Here is a 19,398-nt window from a genome sequence, read left to right as displayed (position 1 = left end):
GCGCTTGGGCCGCCACAGGCACCCACAACAGTGATGTCGAGTTGGCCACACCCACACTGCTCACCCCTCCAAGGTCAAACACAACTCTGATGCGGTCCTCAATGAAATCAAGTTTGACACCCCTGATCTATATGGTCAAAATAGTACGAATGTCCAGAGTAACAACATTTTGCAGTTCTTTGAATAGATAACGAAAAAAATGGTACAAAAAATGCTTCCTAGGCATCTTCCTATTTTGCCATCGTATGTTCATACAATTTGCTAGGCCAAAGATACCTACCACATATTGCAATATAACAGGCAGTATGAACCCAACTATTATAGTTTATAAACTATGGTTTATGATTCAGTATGTGGTATGAATCTGTCTAATTGCAGTATATCTAATAGACACAATTAACCTATGATGAAGCACAAATATCAAGCTCTTCTTTCAGCCTTCACATCTGTTGAAGTTCAAAACCTCATGAAGATACCAAATTAAGGAAAGTCAATGTATATATTCATTATGGATTTGCTCTTAGGCAATATGTCCTCAAGTATGATGTTTGAAATCACAGACTCAACTATTTCATAATAATTCATACTATGTTAGAATTAGATTTATGGCTCATTGCATACATTACAATGAGTAGGACTTATATAATACCTTAAGTCACAGTGTGGTTTCTTCCTGTCTTATTATGTCATGTGAACCATTCCATTAAATTTCAGGTGAAAATACAAGCAAAGATCAGGTTGGCAGTATTTTGTGGGTATATCTAGTTATCTGAAATATTCCCTTCATATCTGAACTATAGATTTCCCTGACTTTGAAAATGAGAATAGATGTTTGCAAAATAGTTCAGAATAAGAACACATAGACATTCTGTTTTTATCTCCTCAAAGGCTAGCCACCTACTCCTAAATGAAAATATCGCTAGAAAGTTGGCATTAAATAAGGACGGCCCTATCTTAATTTACTTACTGATAAAAGGAGGGATAAAGTACATACATGTTCTGTAACCTAACCCCTTGCAATAAACCTGGGTGTAACTCTGGGAGAATCCAACTTTTTTTATTGCTAGCGGCCATTTTTATATTCAGTGCAATATGCCTGGTTCTAGTTTCTTAAATGCTTTAAACCAGCTTTGTAGATGTGTTTGTTTATGTTTTGAATGATTATGAACTAGCTCTTGTATGTTTGCTGAGAGTTTTTTTTTTTTTTGGCTTTCATTATTTTGAGCACTCTCAAAGCTGATTTTTTTAATGTGTGTGTGGTACCATGTAGTTGTAAAGCTAACAGATCCTGATATGCGCTGGGAATGTGTCCTAGCCCTACGTCACAAATTCTTAACTTCATCTTAGAATGGCCCTTAAAGAAGACTAGAAGTCAACCAGGATATTTAAACAGAAGAACATGCTACATTTTTAAAATTTATTCATCCCAATGTGTGAAAGATTTAAGCTGGCATATATCAAAAATAAATTGAGAAAAAGTATAACTTCTTCTAATTTTTAAATGCTTTTAGCTTCTCAATTAAAAACACTGTTCTATGAAAAGCAGGGTTGCTTAGGATTTAGACAAGATACCAAAAACTTATCATGGTCCAACATCAGATGATGTCCCTTCTAATTTATAGGATGCTGAGGAACCAATTAACAAACTTGATTTAAATAAGGTGTATTTTACTGTTTCAAAGAGAAAATAATGATATAAAACAAACACGCCACCTTCAAATCTGCCAGATGAAATCAATATAGTACATTTGATAAAATCATTATCTGAAAGCAGATTTTATATACTGCACATATGTAGGGTTAAAAAGCCATCTTGTCTTCAGAGGGCCACAAAACTTGTTGCAGCAGACTCCTACCTAATATTAACAAATGGCTAACTGCCATCATTAATACACAGACTTGAAATAATAACACAATCAAGGAATAGTCTGTTTCTCATTTTACCTAGGAAGCCCCCATATTTCCCATGCAGCAGTCACTGTCGGCCATTAACCATGTAGTAGCACTTAGACTGGTTTGTAATCCAATTTAGACTCCAGCTTCTTGGAATCTGCAACTTTCCTAACTGCTTTCATGAAGTCTTCCTGCACTACAAAGTCATGATCAGCACGAATAGCAAACATACCTGCAAAAAGACAGTGTGAAAAACATGTATTTATTGGAAATAGCAGGGCCTGGAACCAGACTCTGCAAAATAGGCAAGATTTCCTTTGTGAATCACAGATGGAGCTATAACAACTGCATAAAACGGCTCCTCATTCCACATAAAATATTTGTGTCAAATACAGGCACTCTTTGACCTATAACTATAACTGAGCCAGGAATTACAACTGTAAAGTCGTGCCAGTCATTAAGTGGGCTACTACATTACTACATGCCAAATTTTACCTTTTATGGGGCAGTTCTTAAATGAATCACTGCAGCTGTTAAGCAAACACAGCAGTTGTTAAGTATCTCATTGTCCCTAATGGGTGGTTTTTTTATTATTATTTTCAGAAATTAGAAGTAAATGCTGGTTCCTGACAAAATTGTGAGGTATTATGATCATATGACTGCAGGGGTGGTGGTAGCCATTGGATCTTCAGACCTGGGGAGGTCTGCCAGAACTTTGAATGGTCACTAAGCAATTGATTGTAAGTTGAATACTACTGTAAGGTTTATTTTAAATTATTACACATCCTTGATTTAACTCTCACACCAGGTTTGGCATAGCAAGTTGAGGACTTTATTCCACAAGTAATGGGACCCAACCCACCTCGAGAGAGGCTTTCAAGAATTCGAAAAGAGTTGAACCTGCAGTTTTAAGTATCTATTTTAGCCCTTAATCCACTCAAGCCAAAGAAATACAAAAAAGTCTCACCCACCAGGTGAGTGCATGCACTGGCAGCCACACAAGACAGAATCGGATACCACAGGTAGTCCCTGGACACTCTTATATGCTCTATGTTAAACTAAGAACTAAGGAAAATAGAAAGAATTCATTACCTGCTTCAGTACAGACATTTCTTAGGTCAGCACCATTAAATCCATCGGAAAGCTTCACAATTGCTTCATAGTCTAATAGAGTCAAATTGCTAGGTTAATCAGAACTGTGACCCAAAAATACTAAAGAATCTCAGGATCTTTTCACTATCAAGCTTCAGTTGAGCGAGCAAGCAAATCAAGGCTTCTGATGCTGACTGGAGCACTGCAATTTTAGAATTGTACAATAATCTGGGAACGCTATTTTGAACTAGTTGAAAGTTCTTCAAAACTGCCCTTGCAAGATAATATTTACAATAGGCTGCTTTGAAGTGTACTACACTATTTCCAAAAGTAAGATGAATACAATTCTGGAAGCAGGGGCAATTCATGGAGCTAGATTGCTAAACCTCAACCCCAACTAGGGCCCACTTAATAGATTATGCTGTTCCAAACCTCCAGGAGGAAAAGGAAATTATATAAAATGAATAAACACAATATGCAAATGTTTCAGAAACAAATAAAGGACTATACTTTAAAAAGCTATTGTATGACTGACAATTTCTGCCCCAAATAGTCCAAAAGTTTACAACAAATTACATTAAATATTTATGTACTGAACAGGAACTGTATAAAACAATGCTTTAAGATGTGAACGTGGTCTTGGGAACTTACCTATTTCTCCATGTTTAGTTATAGGTCCAGCATGGATTTTCAGGATGTCTAACCTAGCTTGTTCATTTGGCAAATCAATATCTAGATGAAAAGAGGTGGGTTTTTTTTTCCCAGTTACCAATTTTGCTTGCATGCCAAGCAAAGCCAAAGGTTTATGCTGGCATACTGAATTTACTCACGGATCTTCCTGTCCAATCTTCCAGGTCGCAACAATGCTGGATCTAGAGTATCTGGTCTGTTTGTAGCCATTATCATTTTGACTCTGTGTAAAGTATCAAATCCATCCATCTGATTCAATAACTGAAAGATATTGCAAGGAAGCATAGGCTTTAGTGAACTTTGGTATTTTTTCACCAAGAAGTTGATTCCAACAAGACAATTAAGAAAAAAATGTATCGACAGTTATTGTTTTGGATAGCATTTGTCACATTTCAGAAATACAGGACTTGGGATATCAAGACACAACCTTAGAATCCATGAGAATTTTAATTCTCAGTTAGAAACAGCATTTATAAAAGTTGTAATTTTTGCAAAAATGAAAATATGAGCTTGTTCTTCTGGCCAGAGCAGTTGTCAATAGGAAATTTATATAAAGACCATTTAATTTAAGAAGTTTTGATTGACCAAGTGAAGGAAAAGTTTCTCTCTTGTAAAATACAAAGCCTGGATACATAATTATTTTAAAAAGTTACTTAATCATATCTCCATTTATATAACTGGACAATATAAAGCCACCATTTTATTCAAAATAAAAAGTAACAGCACACCCAATACAGTATAGAAAATCAAACCGATCTCAATATTTCACTTTTTGGTTGCCTGCCTAAAACTAATGTTTTGAAAGATACCAGACTTAACATATATAAGTTTTACCTCCATTAAAGTTCTCTGGATCTCTCTGTCAGCTGAAGTTCCCTCAGAAAAACGGCGACCACCTAAAGAAAAGAGCATGGAAGAGTAGTTGGTATCTCACCAAGCAGAACATCTGACATAAGGTTTTAATTTAGAATATAGCCAAATATAAAATAACGTCCAGTATTTCCAAAAACATCTGATGATAGCTGACTTACATAAGCATTAAGATTTAAAAGGTATTTGCCCAAAGAATAAATCAGCTTTAATTGCAGTTTCCCTCCCTCCTTTGGCATGAAAGCCTAATGGGTGACTTTGGACCTTATTATTATTATTATTATTTATTGAATTTCTAGACCGCCCTTCTCCCGAAGGACTCAGGGCGGTGTACAGCCAGGCTAAAAACATACACAATATACAATATTAAAAACTAAATTAAGAAACTTATTACACAATTGGCCGAAAAATTAAAATAATTAAAATCTAAAACCCCCAATTTAAAATATAAATAGAATTTAAAATTTAAAAACTAAACAGTTAAAAAAGTTTAAGCTAGCCCCGCACGAATAAACAAATATGTTTTCAATTCGCGGCGAAAGGTCCAAAGGTCAGGTATTTGGCATAAACCAGGGGGAAGTTCATTCCAAAGAGTAGGCGCCCCCACAGAGAAGGATCTTCCCCTGTGGGCCGCCAGCCGACATTGTTTGGCGGACGGCACCCTGAGAAGTCCCTCTCTGTGAGAGCGTACGGGACGGTGGGAGGCATGAGGTAACAGCAGGCGGTCCCGTAAGTACCCAGGTCCCAAGCCTCTGTCTCAGCCCAATCCACCTGACAGAGTTGTTGTCTCAAATGGAGGAGAAAGGAAAATCAGATATGTTGGCCATCTTGAGCTATTTATAAAAATAATAAATGCAGGTTAAAAATAAAATAAATAGTATCATGGAATTTGCCAGTTTTCCGAGAGAGAGAGAGAACAACAATAAAAGATTGTTATACACTTTGTGGATCAGAGGTGGGAAATCCAAGGGATTTGGTTCACAGGCAGTTTTTTTGAGGAAATGAGACAGGTGTTAAGACAGGGAAAAAAGGCTGTTCTATTGTAAAACTAAAATCACACCTCTGTGACAAATGGAATTTTGAGACAGTCAGGCGCCCATGCGTGGTTATGACAGGCTCTAGCATTAGATAAGCCCTTGGGGGATTGGTGAGAGCTTTCTTTTCCTATGCAAGTAGAGGCAGCAGAAACAGCAGAGAGATGAGAGAAAGTGTTTGCAACAGGAGATAGAGGAGAGGAGGACAGAAAGAAAAGACAAAAAAAGGGGGGGGGATGGGAGAGTTTGGAGAAGTTTTTGCAGCTTTATTATTTTTCCATCACAATGGATTCCAGTCAGTTATGTTCCAGAACAGCTGCTGATAGCATACTGTAGTAACATACTGGACTTTAAGGGTCACAGATCTTTGGAATAGTGAGATGAGTAATTACATTGTTGATTTTTTTATTTTCAACTCCTTCTAAATTCCCTTTCCCTTTCCAGGCTTGCACGAACACAGCAGTTCTTTGAGCAGCTAATAAAAAAGTACTCTTCAGATTTTAAGAAGGCTGCATCCTTACCAATAGCATCAATTTCATCCATGAAGATGATACAGGGCTGATGGTCCCTGGCATAGTTGAACATTTCTCTGATCAGCCGAGCGCTTTCCCCAATGTATTTGTCTACAATGGAACTAGACACAACCTGTGGAAAAAAAAATATCAATGAGTGATGCTTGAAAGTCAAAAAAAGTTTGGCCTAAGAGTTCAGAAATAAACCATTATTTTTACCTTTAGGAAATTGCAGTCTAGCTGACTGGCAACAGCTCTAGCCAGGAGAGTCTTCCCTGTTCCTGAGATGACAGTATACCAAAGATGATTCAAGAAATAAAGAATCAACACGACAGACATATAGTTGAGGTTACATGGTGAAGCACTACAGTACACAAACCTTCAAGAGCCTGGCTTCAGCCTTTGGTGGCATATTGGGGCTGAACTCGTAAAGTGGATAAGACCACTTTAATTACCCACAATTATTCAACCAATTTGTTTTTAACAATTTTCCCCTTTAACTCAATTAAAATTTACAAGCCAGCAATTTCTGCTGGGGTGGCACTTTTACTGAAATGAAATATGGGCCTGGGACAAGAAAACCTAGCTTTGTAAAAAAAAAAAAAAAAAAAAATCCTAATAGATTTGGAAAATCCTGTTCTCTCAACCTGGGATGACCTTTAACCAAAAAGTGCATTTTAACTCCTTTCTCATGAGGCAGGAGTATGATATTAAATCTTGTCTAAGAAATTAGAAAATAAAACATTTTTTCCAAAAAATATTTTAAAAGCTGTAAATAAAATACACAACTGCTTATACTGAAATAATCCTAAATATCCAAATATCCAAAATAAAATGCAACAAACAGCTTCCGTATTCAATCAGCTCTAGTTCAATCTTTTTTTTTCTTCTGGCATCTGCCATAAGTCTAATTCATTTTTCTTAGCCTAATTCAGAACAAAAGGGGTAAGACCACATGCTTGAAATAAGCAGACCATGTGGCTTCCAGATAGAATAATAGCCCTCACAGTTCGCATTTGACATATTCTGAACCAAATCAGATTTCTGTATTTTTCGGACTATAAGACGCACTTCCCCAACAAAAAAAGTGGGTGGAAATGTCTGTGCGTCTTATAGAGTGAATGTTGCCAAAGCCCTGCCCACCCTTTAGCTTCTGCCTCCCAGCAGTTTGCCTCCTTACAGCGAAGAAGCAAACAGCCTGGTCAGCTTCCGCACAGCCTGATTTAGCACGAGCTGCTGATTGGTGGTTGGATCAGCCTCCCAGAATACTGAATGCTACCTGGAACGGGACGAAAACGGGATGCACGGGCAACGATCCCCACAGCCTGGAACAGCTGATATTTGGTATTCCGGAAGGCCGATCCAACTGCCAATCAGCTGCTTGTGATAAATCAGGCTGTGCTGAAGCTGACCAGGCTGTTTGCTGTAAGGAGGCAAACTGCTGGGAGGCAGAGGCAAAAAAGATTTTGTTTCTTGTTTTCCTTCCCAAAAGCTAGATGCGTCTTATAGTCCGGAGCATCTTATAGTCCGAAAAATATGGTATATCTTTCTTTGTGAAATTATATTGTGTCTTTCTTTGTGAAATTGCCTACAATATGTATGGGGAAGGGGGATGATAGTTGAGCATTTATGCCAAAGATTCTGAAGACACATCAACTTAATTCTGTCTTTTATCTTCCAGGATCTTCTTAGAACTTGTAACCTTACACTTGGATTTGATAGCATAGAAAACATCTATCTGCGCATGAACTAAGAATGTGCAATTGAGCTGGTCTGAAAATAAATATCCCACATGATATGCTACTTTGCTATGGTATAAGAGATAGCCATATAAACTTATTAAAGTGAACCTACCTGGTGGGCCATACAGCAAGCAGCCTTTGGGAGGTATAATCCCCACACGTTGGAATAATTCTGGATTTGTCAGGGGTAATTCTATAACCTGCAAAGAGGAAAATCTGTTTTGTGCTGAAGTAATTCAATGCGCACAAGAAATTACAAACTTTGTGTCATTTATACAATCTTCCTTCTAAAACTCTCAAAAACAGTATGTAGTCTTCTCTACTCTGAAACAAACTCACTGCATTGTGAAGTTTGGTTAAAGCTTCTAGTTTTAAATTTCAAAACATAAGCAGTTCCATTTATGTATTTTCTTGATGTTCTGCAATGGGCATCTAATTGACACTGCAATGTATTTTCCACTTACAAAGATATGAGTAGCTTAGCCATGACTAATACACAGGCTGGTATAAGAAAGAGACATGTACCTCTCTTAGTTCCCTGATTTGTTCTGACAATCCACCAATCTCAGAATAAGATACATCTCCAGGATCTTCGTGAGACATGTTGTAAACAAGTGGATCAACTTCTCTTGGCAAATATCTAAATATGTGAAGCAATTCCAGTTATCCAATCAGATGATTCTGCACCAGTGATTTTTTTTTTTTTAAAAATTCCAAATAGTATTTCCCCCACCCAATGAAGACAAATAAGTTACTAAGTTCTATAATGGTTTCCCAGAAGGTTTGTTAACAAGCAGCATAAAAACTATAGCTTAAGAGCTATTTGCACAAAAAGAAAGGATCCTAAGCAAAGCCTTTGGTTCATGTTTCCCCCTCCCCCTTCCTTCCTCTATAATGAAGAAAGGGATGTAGCTTTCCATCCTTTTGATTTCTCTCACTTCCAGTCTAAACATATGAAGGCAAGATTTTACCTCATAATTGTTAAGGTGGTCATATCCAACGCAACTCTCGTCCCAGGTTTCAATTTGCTTTTATCAAGCTGGAGGCAAAAAAGGCAATTATTACATTTGCAGCAGCATTATGCCAAACATGTGTTCTACCAGGAAATATTCACTTGGTATTAACCACACTGTTTTCGGGGGCAGGAGGGAGGGCCCAAAAATATATTCAAAGGAGTATGTATGATAATGAATAAAACCACAACAAAGCCCATTCAAATAATAGCAATCAACAATCAAAGTTGAAAATGTGCTGCTCATACAAGGACGATTACTCTTTTTCCACAGCAGGTGGGTGTATTGCAGGCTGGACAATTTTCACACATCCAGGCTATGCCTGCAGAAATAAACTAGGCATTGGGAATTGCTTAGGTAGGACACCAAGCCACAACTTAGTGGCTATACAACTTTAAATTCTATTTTAAGAAACCAACTCATAAACAAGATCTAGGCAGTCCTCAGTTTACAACCCTATTTAGAACCGGCAACTCTACCACTAAGCAAAGCAGTTGCTAAATGGGAAATCATGTGTCCACAATTGTGTTTTTCAACTGGAAAGAGACAGGACTAGTTAGTTTCACATTTTGTGCTTGAATTTGCCTTCTGACCATTCCCCCACTCCTTGGAATGCTGGAGTCCCTGCTTACTATCTTGTACACATTGAAAGCAATGCAATCATGCTAGCAGCCCAAAGTTGGGAGCCACGGTGTGATACACAAATGGCATACACTCTTGAAGTCCCTCACCAATCTGTCTGCTTTGAGTGATATGGGGGGAAGGGTCAGGCAAAGGAGAAATTGACTATAGAAATAATTTGCTTTCTTTCTCCTTCCTCACCCTCCCAAGAAAGTGGAGAAAGAGATTTCAAGAAAGAAAGCTGTTTGCTTTTTCAAAAGCAATGTGATCACGCCAGCTATGGGAAAAGGTTAGAGAAAGTAAGAGTCCTACAGAAAGTGTTTAGATTTTTCTCTACCTCCCAACTCCCCTCCCCATAGTGCAGAGAGATTGGAGAGAAAGAGATTTCAAGAGAGTACTATTTGCACAGCATGCCTATGGCTCCCAGCTCCAGATTGCCAGCACTGTACTGGTATCAATGTATAGAACAATAAAGCTTACTTTCTTGCAATCCCTATCTCCAATCTCTCTGCTCTGCCAGAGGGAAAAGAAAAAAACATTGCTCAAGCACAGGACTGATTGTAACGATGATCAGGTGACTGAGGACACTATGAAGATCAAGTGGGTTGCAAAGTTATTTTGTTAACACTGTTGTAATTTTGAACAGTACTGAATAAATGTTCAGTAAACAATTTTCGCTTGTACTCACCTGACGCCGACAGCCAACTACGTATCTTGGTCCATTTGTTGCTTTGACAATGACTAGGAGTAGCAAAGAAAAAAACAAGTGAGTGCATGTTATTCAACCATGATTTGGAAAAAACAACAACCACCCACCAAAAATTTTAAAATAACAGTTACATGCCATTATAATTATGTACTGATGTTTCAAATTCAAGTGTTATTTTAATTTTGATAGAAAAGTAATAAAATGGTATCCCCATGTACTTACATTTCTCTTCTGTTAATTGTTTAAGAACCTCACCAACAATCTGTTTTTAAAGGAAATGAAAAAATACACTGTTACTAAAATCTCCTTGCCTGCCTGTTTGAATTTCTGAAATGCATAAGATCACTTGGCCTTGATATAAAGTCAGGATGCCATTAGTGACCATCATACACAATTAGAACTACTATTCCAAGGGAATGAGATGCTGCCTCAAGCAACAGCTCTCAGTGTTGTGAAAAGGCAATAAAGTATTAGTTGGAGCAGGATATCATTTGTTGATATTTGTTCCACGACAAAGAGCCAATCACAATTTGCTTTCTTACAATGGTACCCAACCTTTAGGGCTTGGCAGTCCACCTCGGGAGAGGGGGAAACTGTGCCGTGGGCGTGGCCTGCCAGTGCACTTGTGCACGCATCTCAACTTGCGCAAGTTTAGCTGCACACATATGTGCATGCGCGCATACCACTCGCACAGCCCGGTTCCAAATAGGCCATGGCCCGGTAGTGGGCCGTAGCCCAAGGGTTAGGGACCCCTGCATTAAACAAGAGTTTATTCACTGAACATTGTGACTGCATGAGCTCTCACCTGTCCAACACTTTGTAGAGCTTTGAGGTCATTTTCTGATTTCTCATACTGCTTGGTAAGTTCCTTCAGTTGTTCCCTTACTAAGATACAAGAACACAGCTTTCAGGTAAAATTCATACAATACATGCTAATAGTTGATACTGTCTGTTCTTCCATTTCAATCCTTAGATGGGGGAAATTAAGATGCAAAATTTTATGGTAAACTATTGTATAGTACATTAAAAGTGTCTTCCCTATGTTTCTTCCTACTGTATATCTATTGTATACAATAGACAGACAAGTGGTACATTCGGGGCAATCTCTTATCCTTACCAGGAAGCAGAAAGTGGTATTTTACTCAAATGCATTTGTTTTAAACCCATATTAAAGGAATTACTTAACTCATACTTGGAGATACTTAAGGATGGGAAAATCAAGAATGAAGAGATAAAGCTCCTTTTATTTATTGTATTTCCTATGCAGAATTCATCTTTGTGCCAATAAATTAAATTCTGCTCATGTCTTTAGCAGGAGGTTGCTGCATAGACATTGGGAGTTCAGCAGTATACAAACTGTAATAATCAATAAATTAAATTTAAAAGTTTAACATTTTCTGGACAACTGAAGAAGAGTCAAAGGAATTGGCACTCCAATATTTGACTCTAATAAATATATAAGAATTTGCTGAAGAGGTAAAACAGTAGGAACCAAAAGGAGACAGTAACTATGGAATCTTAAGTTCATACTGCAGAATAAACATTGGGGGTATAGATGCTGGATTTCAGGAATCCCATTAGAAACAGAAATTAATAAATAGAATATTATTAGAAAATAATTTCTAATTTCAACAAGCTTTGAAAGATACTACTGGGTGAGATCCTATGGAAAACTTTCCTCTGATCAAAGGGAGCACAAGAGAGTTAAGAATTTCTCAAAAATAAAACACTGAAAGTGCAATTAGATACCACTTCAGTAAGAAGGAAAAATTGGAAAGCAACTTAGAACCCTGCTTGGTCAAAGAACCACTACTGGACATGGAAGATCACCAAAAAGGTATACTAGCAAGTAGATATTATCTGCAGGGGGGTGGGAAACCAAAAAAGCCGAAAGGAATTTAGATTCACAGGAAAAGTTGAAAGCAACAAAAAGGGCTCTTTTTTGCAGTATCAATAGTAAAATAAAAAAAAGAGAAGGAGTGGGGCCCACTGGTAAGAGAAAACAGTAAAAAAATGACAAGAAGAGAGCAGATCTCCACATCATCTATTTTGTTTATCATCTACTCCTCATAAAAACCTAAGGAAAATAACTGACTGAAGAAGGGAAAGGTAACCCAAGGTCAGTTAAAGGATGTTTAGGGACCACCTGCAGGCCATATCTGAATTTAAGTCTCAAAAGCCAATTGTCTCCAAAAATCTTGAAGAAGTTCACAAATGTCATTTCCAAAATTCCTTTCTGTGATCTTTGAGAAATCATGGAGGATGGACAGAGGGTCCAAGAATCAGAAAAGGGTACTACCCTATCTTTTTAAAGCTTTTTAGCTTCAGTGTGTGAACACTATAAAGATCTGGATGGGGAAAAACAGGTTGAAACTCACCCCTAGCAAGACAGAGTGGCTGTAGATTTAAAAACCGAATGGGGTCCAACAATACCAACTTTATTCTTGATGGGATTCAGCTCTTCCAGAAAGAGCTGGTGCACAATCTGGGGTGCTTCTGGACTGTCAGCTGCTACTGGAATAACAGATGGAATTCAAGTTGTGGTGACAATCTACCTGTCCAAAATATGCCTTTAGAGCAGGGGTCTCCAAACTTGGCAGCTTTAAGACTTCAACTCCCAGAACTTTGTGGTGTTTTGATCAAAAACTTCTGTAAGTGGTATTATGCTCCCATCTGCAAAATAATTTGCCTGTTGCATAGCATTATAGCCACATAATTTGCTCCCAGACTTGTGTTCTAACTGTAGAAGTATGTCACTGATACAAAATCAGTGAAATGGTTGTTGAAAATATGGCATGGTTTAGCAAGCATATGCAAGTCTGAGCAGATGATCTCTTCCTTCAAAGGCATGACTGCCTACATTTTAAGTACTGCAAGAGGTGACAGGAAGAGCAACATGTATAGGGGTTTCTGAATCAGCATGACTCTTAAGACTCCTCAAAAGCTTAATTCAGGGGTCTCCAAACTTGGCAACCTTAAGACTTGATATGAAAATATGACAACCTGGCCAATCAACCTGGGCAAAATTCTGGAATAAATTATTAAGGATTTGCTTTGTGAGCATTTAGAAAAGAATGTCTTGATTGACAGAAACCAAGCATGGAGTTATCGAGAATAAATCACACCAAGTCAATATTATCTTTTTTTGACACAGCAAGTAGCTGTAGTTGACCACAGGGAAGTGGACATAGTATATTCGATTTCTGAAATAGTTCAACAAAGTCCCTCATGAAATTCTAGCAAAGATGACAAAAAGAGAGCAGAACTCTACTACCATTTGATCGCTACAGGCTTGTTCAATAATGACAGTCAAAAAAGGTTATGAATGGCTCCATGTCAAAATAAAAGGAAGTATTCAGTGGTATATCATAGGTCCTGTACAGTCCAACATAGTTAAAAATGATTTGGATGAAGGTTAGGAATTGATCATCACATTTGCTAACAGCACAAATATAGGGGAATAGCAAACACCTTAAATGACAGTATCAAGATTCAGGAAGAATTTCACAAACAAGTACAATGAACAGTAGCCAGCAAGATGATTTTAAATAGAGGCAAATGTAAAATCCTACATCAAAGTAAGAAAACTCAAAGCCTGAGTATAGGATGGGGGGGACCATAATGGACATGTGAAAGGGATCTTGGTGGATTGCAAGCCCGGACATGAGCCAACAGCCTAACACAGCTGCAAACAAAGCAAATATAATTTTTGGCTGCATCAATAAAAGTACAGAACACTATCAAGATCAAGAATAGCATTTATTCTTTTCTAGAATGTTATAACCAGTTCTGGGCATTGTATTTTAGAATTGGAAGGAGTGTATTCAGAAGACAATAACCAAGATTATTTATTTATTTATTTATTCATATTTTTATACCGCCCTTCTCCGAAGACTCAGGGCGGTGTACAGCCAATAAAACGACAAGAATCCCCAAAAATTTAAAATACACTATCAAATTTAAAAAACTGATTCAATCGCTGTAACATTAAAATATTAGCTAAAATTTATCAAAACTAAAACCTAGGTAAAACCCTATAAAAAACCCACTAAAATCCCCATACTAAAATCAATCAGGCCAGCCCCGCTTGGTGAAAAAAGAAAGTCTTGAGCTCGCGCTTAAAGGTCCGGAGATCAGGGAGGAGACGGAGTCCCACCGGCAGCTCATTCCATAAAGCCGGGGCCCCCACAGAGAACGCCCTTCCCCTGGGGGCCGCCAGCCGACATTGACTAGCCGACGGCACCCTAAGAAGACCCTCCCTGTGGGCGCGCACTGGACGTATCGGACAATGGGAGGTAACTGTCGGCAGCAGGCGGTCCCGTAAATATCCCGGTCCAATGCCATGGAGCGCTTTAAAGGTGATAACCAACACCTTGAAGCGCACCCGGAAGACCACCGGCAACCAATGCAGCCTACGCAGGAGAGGTGTTACATGGGAGCTACGAGGAGCTCCCTCAATCCCCCGCGCGGCCGCATTCTGCACCAGTTGGAGCCTCCGGGTGCTCCTCAAGGGGAGCCCCATGTAGAGAGCATTGCAGTAATCCAGACGGGAAGTGACGAGGGCATGAGTGACCGTGCATAACGCGTCCCGGTCCAGGAAAGGGCGCAATTGGCGAATCAGGCGAACCTGATGAAAAGCTCCCCTGGCGACGGCTGTCAAATGGTCTTCTAAAGACAGCCGTGCATCCAGGAGAACGCCTAAATTGCGCACCGATTCCCTGGGGGCTAACGATTCGCCCCCCACAGTCAGCGATGGAGTAAGCTGACTGTGCCGGGACGCCGGCATCCACAGCCACTCCGTCTTGGATGGGTTGAGTCGGAGCCTGTTCATCCCCATCCAGACCCGAACGGCCTCAAGACACTGAGTCATCACATCGACGGCTTCGTTGGGGTGTTCGGGGTGGAGATGTACAATTGAGTGTCATCAGCATACAGCTGACAGCTCACCCCGAAACCACGGATGATCTCTCCCAGCGGCTTCATATAGATGTTGAACAAAAGGGGCGAGAGAATCGACCCCTGTGGCACCCCACAAGTGAGTTGCCTAGGGGTCAATCTCTGCCCCCCTGTCAACACCGTCTGCGAGCGGTCGGAGAGGTAGGAGGAGAACCACCGAAAAACAGTGCCTCCCACTCCCAAGCCCTCCAACCGCCGCAGCAAGATACCATGGTTGATGATATCGAACGCCGCTGATAGATCTAACAGGACAAGAACAGAGGAACAACCTCTGTCCCGTGCCCTCCAGAGATCATCAACCAACGCGACCAAAGCCGTCTCTGCGCTGTACCCAGGCCTGAAGCCGGACTGGCACGGGTCTAGATAAACAGTTTCCTCCAGGTACTGAGGGAGTTGCCAAGCCACCACACTCTCTACAACTTTCGCCAGAAAGCGAAGGTTGGAGACTGGACGATAATTAGCTAAAATAGCTGGGTCCAGGGAAGGCTTTTTAAGGGGGGGCCTCACCACCGCCTCTTTCAAGGCGGCTGGGAAAACTCCCTCCCTCAGAGAAGCGCTGATAATTCCCTGGAGCCAGCCTCGTGTAACCTCCTGGGTAGCCAGTACTAACCAGGAGGGACACGGGTCCAATAAACATGTGGTGGCATTCAACCTCCCCAATATCCTGTCCATGTCATCGGGAGTCACAGGATCAAACTCAGCCCAAACAATGTTCTCAAGACGTGCCCGCGTCATCCCGTCCGGATCTACCCAATCCGTGTCCAACCCATCCCGGATCTGAGCGATTTTATCGTGCAGATAACTTCCAAATTCCTCAGCCCGACCTTGCAAAGGGTCCTCCCGAGCCCCCTGAAACAGAAGGGAGCGGGTCGCTCTAAACAAGGCGGCTGGGCGGTTATCTGCCGATGCTATAAGGGCGGCCAAGTATACTTGCTTTGCCGTCCTTATTGCCACTAGATAGGTCTGAATGTGTGACCGTACTAGTGTTCGGTCAGATTCGGAGCGGCTGGCCCTCCAGGCGCTCTCTAGGCATCTTCTCCGGCGCTTCATCTCTCTCAGCTCCTCAGTAAACCAAGGAGCCGGTCGAGAGCAGCGCCGGTCAGAGCAGCGCCGGGTCAGAGGCCGCATCGGCACAACGCGATCCAGCCCCGCCGCCTTTCCCCGGCGGGGGGCGAGTTCCTCGGCCGAGCCGTGGGCCAGCTCCTCAGGAAATGGCCCAAGCTCCGTCAGGAACCTACTCGGGCCCATCAGGCGCCTGGGACGGAACCAGCGAACTGGCTCCGTCTCCCTGCGGTGAGGGTCTGCGGTCTGAAAGTCCAGGCAAAGGAGAGAATGATCTGTCCACGGCAGGGGGGTAATGACTAAATCCCCCACATCCAGATCATTCAGCCACTGTCCCGAGACAAAAATCAAGTCCAGCATGTGTCCCCCAGTGTGTGTGGGACCATTCACTAACTGGGTCAGGTCCAAGGCTGCCATGGAGGCCATGAACTCCCGAGCTGACGACGATGACTCACCTACTGATGGCAGATTGAAATCCCCCATGACCATAAGCCTGGGGGTATCAACTGCCGCCTCGGCTATCACGTCGAGCAGCTCGGGCAGGGCTGCTGTCACGTGGCAGGGAGCCAGGTACGTGACCAGTAAACCCATCTGTACCCCATGGCCCCACCGCACAAAGAGAGACTCACAGCCAGCTGTCTGCGGGACAGAGACCTCCCTCGGATCCAAACTTTCATTTATAATAACCGCAACCCCCCCACCCCTACCTTGAACCCTCAGCTGATGAAATGCGCGGAAACCCGGTGGGCACATCTCAACGAGGGGAACACCCCCTTCTGTGCCCAACCAGGTCTCAGTAACGCCCATCAGGTCCGCACCCCCCTCCTGTATCAGATCTGAAATGAGGGGGGCCTTGTTAATAATGGACCTGGCGTTGCATAACATCAGTCGAAGGTCACGGCCCTGAGGAGTCTGACCACTCGGGGAACGGGAAAAGGCAGCGGGACCGGAGCATGCAATCGCTTGTAAACAGCGCGGGCGCACTCCCTGAACATGATATGGTCCCCTCCTTCCGCCATATCTGCCATATGAGTAAGGAATATGAGTAAGGAGTAAGGAATTGAAAGAAAAAATCTATAAGGAATAAAGATACTATGTACGTTTAATCTGAGGAAGAGAAAACAAAGGAGAGAATTGATAATTGTTTTCAAATATCTGAAGGACTATAGTATTATATAAAAAGGTAGAATTGTTCAGTTCCAGAAAACAGAGATTGGATAATTGGATGATAATATTTGATTCCAATACAGGACAAAGGAGGATAAAACGATCTCCATGGTACCTTCTAATTCTTACATTCTGCAATTATGAATGTTTCTATGGTATGTTTCAGCCCAACTATCTCATTTTCTCCAAATTTTGCAACATCTCAACTTTCTTCTATATAACATATCCATGTGGGACTGGGTTGCTGTAGATCGGTAAAGAGGCCTACTGGCACCTACTGCAAGTCACCTCTTCTCAGTCTGTTTTTTTCTGCACAACAAGCACACATTTCCACATGATTAACACATATTTTTAGATACCTGGCATTGGTTTTTAAAAATTTATTTGGTTTTTTTTTATTTTGGTGGGAGGTTTCTATTTTTCATTCTGTTTAGTTTCTGTTAGCTCATAAAACTGTAGCTCATTGACTGTCTTTAGTATTTCATTGATTATTTACCTTTTGAATTGTGCTTTGCTTATTTTTGTAATCTTTGTTACCGTAGAATTTTTCAAAGCAGTTGTTGGAGTCTATTGCATATTACATGTAAATCTGGAGGAAATGTGTGCAGAAATTGGAAGTCAAAGGAACAAGGTAATTTGTTTTTGTTCCACCATAAACCTGTTATCCCTCTTCTTTCCTTTTTATATTTCTTATTCTTTCATTTATGTTCAAGATTCTTGAAACAAAATTAGACCCTTGTTTTTGTTTATTTGTTTTTTAAAATAAACCATCATTTTCAAACTATTACGATTACACAACATACTACACTAAAATCCAACCAATAGTTCTCACCCTTGTGAATTTTGTGCTGAAATAAGATTTAGATTTCATTCTCAGCCATAAAAGTTCACAAAACCTGTCAGTCCCTTAAAATCAGGGCTCTCCAACCTTGGCAACTTTAAGACTTGTGGACTTCAACTCCCAGAATTCCTCAGCCAGCGAAGCTGAGGAATTCTGGGAGTTGAAGTACACAAGTCTTAAAAGTTGCCAAGGTTGGAGAGCCCTGCTTTAAACCGTCATCTTAACCTACTCCACAGGATTGTTACTATTAGGAGAGAAATGGAAGAAAGAACCCTACATGTTCTAATGTGGGCATCGGAAGGAGTGGCAGGATATAAATGCCATGATTAAAATGAAATTATTATATCAAATGTAGGACAGCCCATCTCACTCACAGAGCGATTCCAATGTGCTCTCCCAATCTGAGGGTCAATGGCAACTGACCGCAGTGAGCAAATCTCCCTAAGGAAACATGCACAGGATCTGAGTGGGGAAAAAAATATTATATGGAAAAATATGGATTTTTCGCCGCAACGAGTCTTCCCCACCCTCTTTGATAGGAGGTTATTATTATTATTAAGAGATCTGGTTCTTTGGGGATCCCGAGAGAGGGATGAAATCAGGGAGAAGCACAGAGACCGGGTTTCCTTTTCCGTCACCGAGCAGCCACTCACGCTCCTTGAGGCGCCCATCGATCTCCTTGTGCTCCAGCAATTTCTTGCGATAGTCCTGCAGCGCCTTGTCTCGCGGCTCCGCCATGATGATGAGACGAAAGCCGAGCTGTGCCGGTGGTAATGCGCAAAGGACGCCGGGAAAGACGGTCCATACCGGAGAAGCTGCTTCCCCTAAGGACTTCCTCTTTCCGGATGCCGGGATTGCGGCTTCTGCCAGAGCGCCCCCTGCTGACCTGGAGGGGAACCGCTTAGAAAAAGAAAAGGGGAAAACGACACGTCGGCTCCTTGAGCGCGATAAACAGAATTCGCCAATGTTCATGTAATGCGATACCGATAAATGATTTAGATTTAAGACTGTTCACTATCATTGGGGGAAATGTAGGAAACTGATATAGAGTAATTGATTGCAGAAAATATGACTTCAGTAACAGAGTGCTCAATGCCTGGAATGCACTACCTGACTCTGTGGTTTTATCCCCAAACCCCCAAAACTTTAAGTTTAGACTGTCTACTGTTGACCTCACCTAGTGGTGGGATTCAGCC

The 19,398-nt window shown here is 40.9% G+C and overlaps 1 protein-coding gene across 1 annotated transcript; it reads right to left on the bottom strand.

The window, feature by feature from the left end:
* Positions 1-1,403: 1,403 nt before the first annotated feature.
* PSMC6 (proteasome 26S subunit, ATPase 6) lies at positions 1,404-19,014 on the bottom strand. Its single transcript, XM_058163073.1, has 14 exons — positions 18,856-19,014; positions 10,982-11,061; positions 10,399-10,438; positions 10,156-10,208; positions 8,805-8,872; positions 8,359-8,473; positions 7,946-8,033; positions 6,311-6,372; positions 6,101-6,224; positions 4,510-4,571; positions 3,816-3,936; positions 3,637-3,717; positions 2,986-3,057; positions 1,404-2,125 (listed from the first exon to the last, which is right to left on the bottom strand). Exons 1-14 carry the CDS (start codon positions 18,938-18,940, stop codon positions 2,007-2,009), a joined length of 1,170 nt encoding a protein of 389 aa, XP_058019056.1. The 5' UTR covers positions 18,941-19,014; the 3' UTR covers positions 1,404-2,006.
* Between the last annotated feature and the right edge of the window lie 384 nt (positions 19,015-19,398).

This window comes from Ahaetulla prasina, chromosome 1 (genome assembly GCF_028640845.1).
Source record: "Ahaetulla prasina isolate Xishuangbanna chromosome 1, ASM2864084v1, whole genome shotgun sequence".
Lineage (NCBI taxonomy): Eukaryota > Metazoa > Chordata > Lepidosauria > Squamata > Colubridae > Ahaetulla > Ahaetulla prasina.
This window is presented reverse-complemented; position numbering and strand designations above follow the sequence as displayed.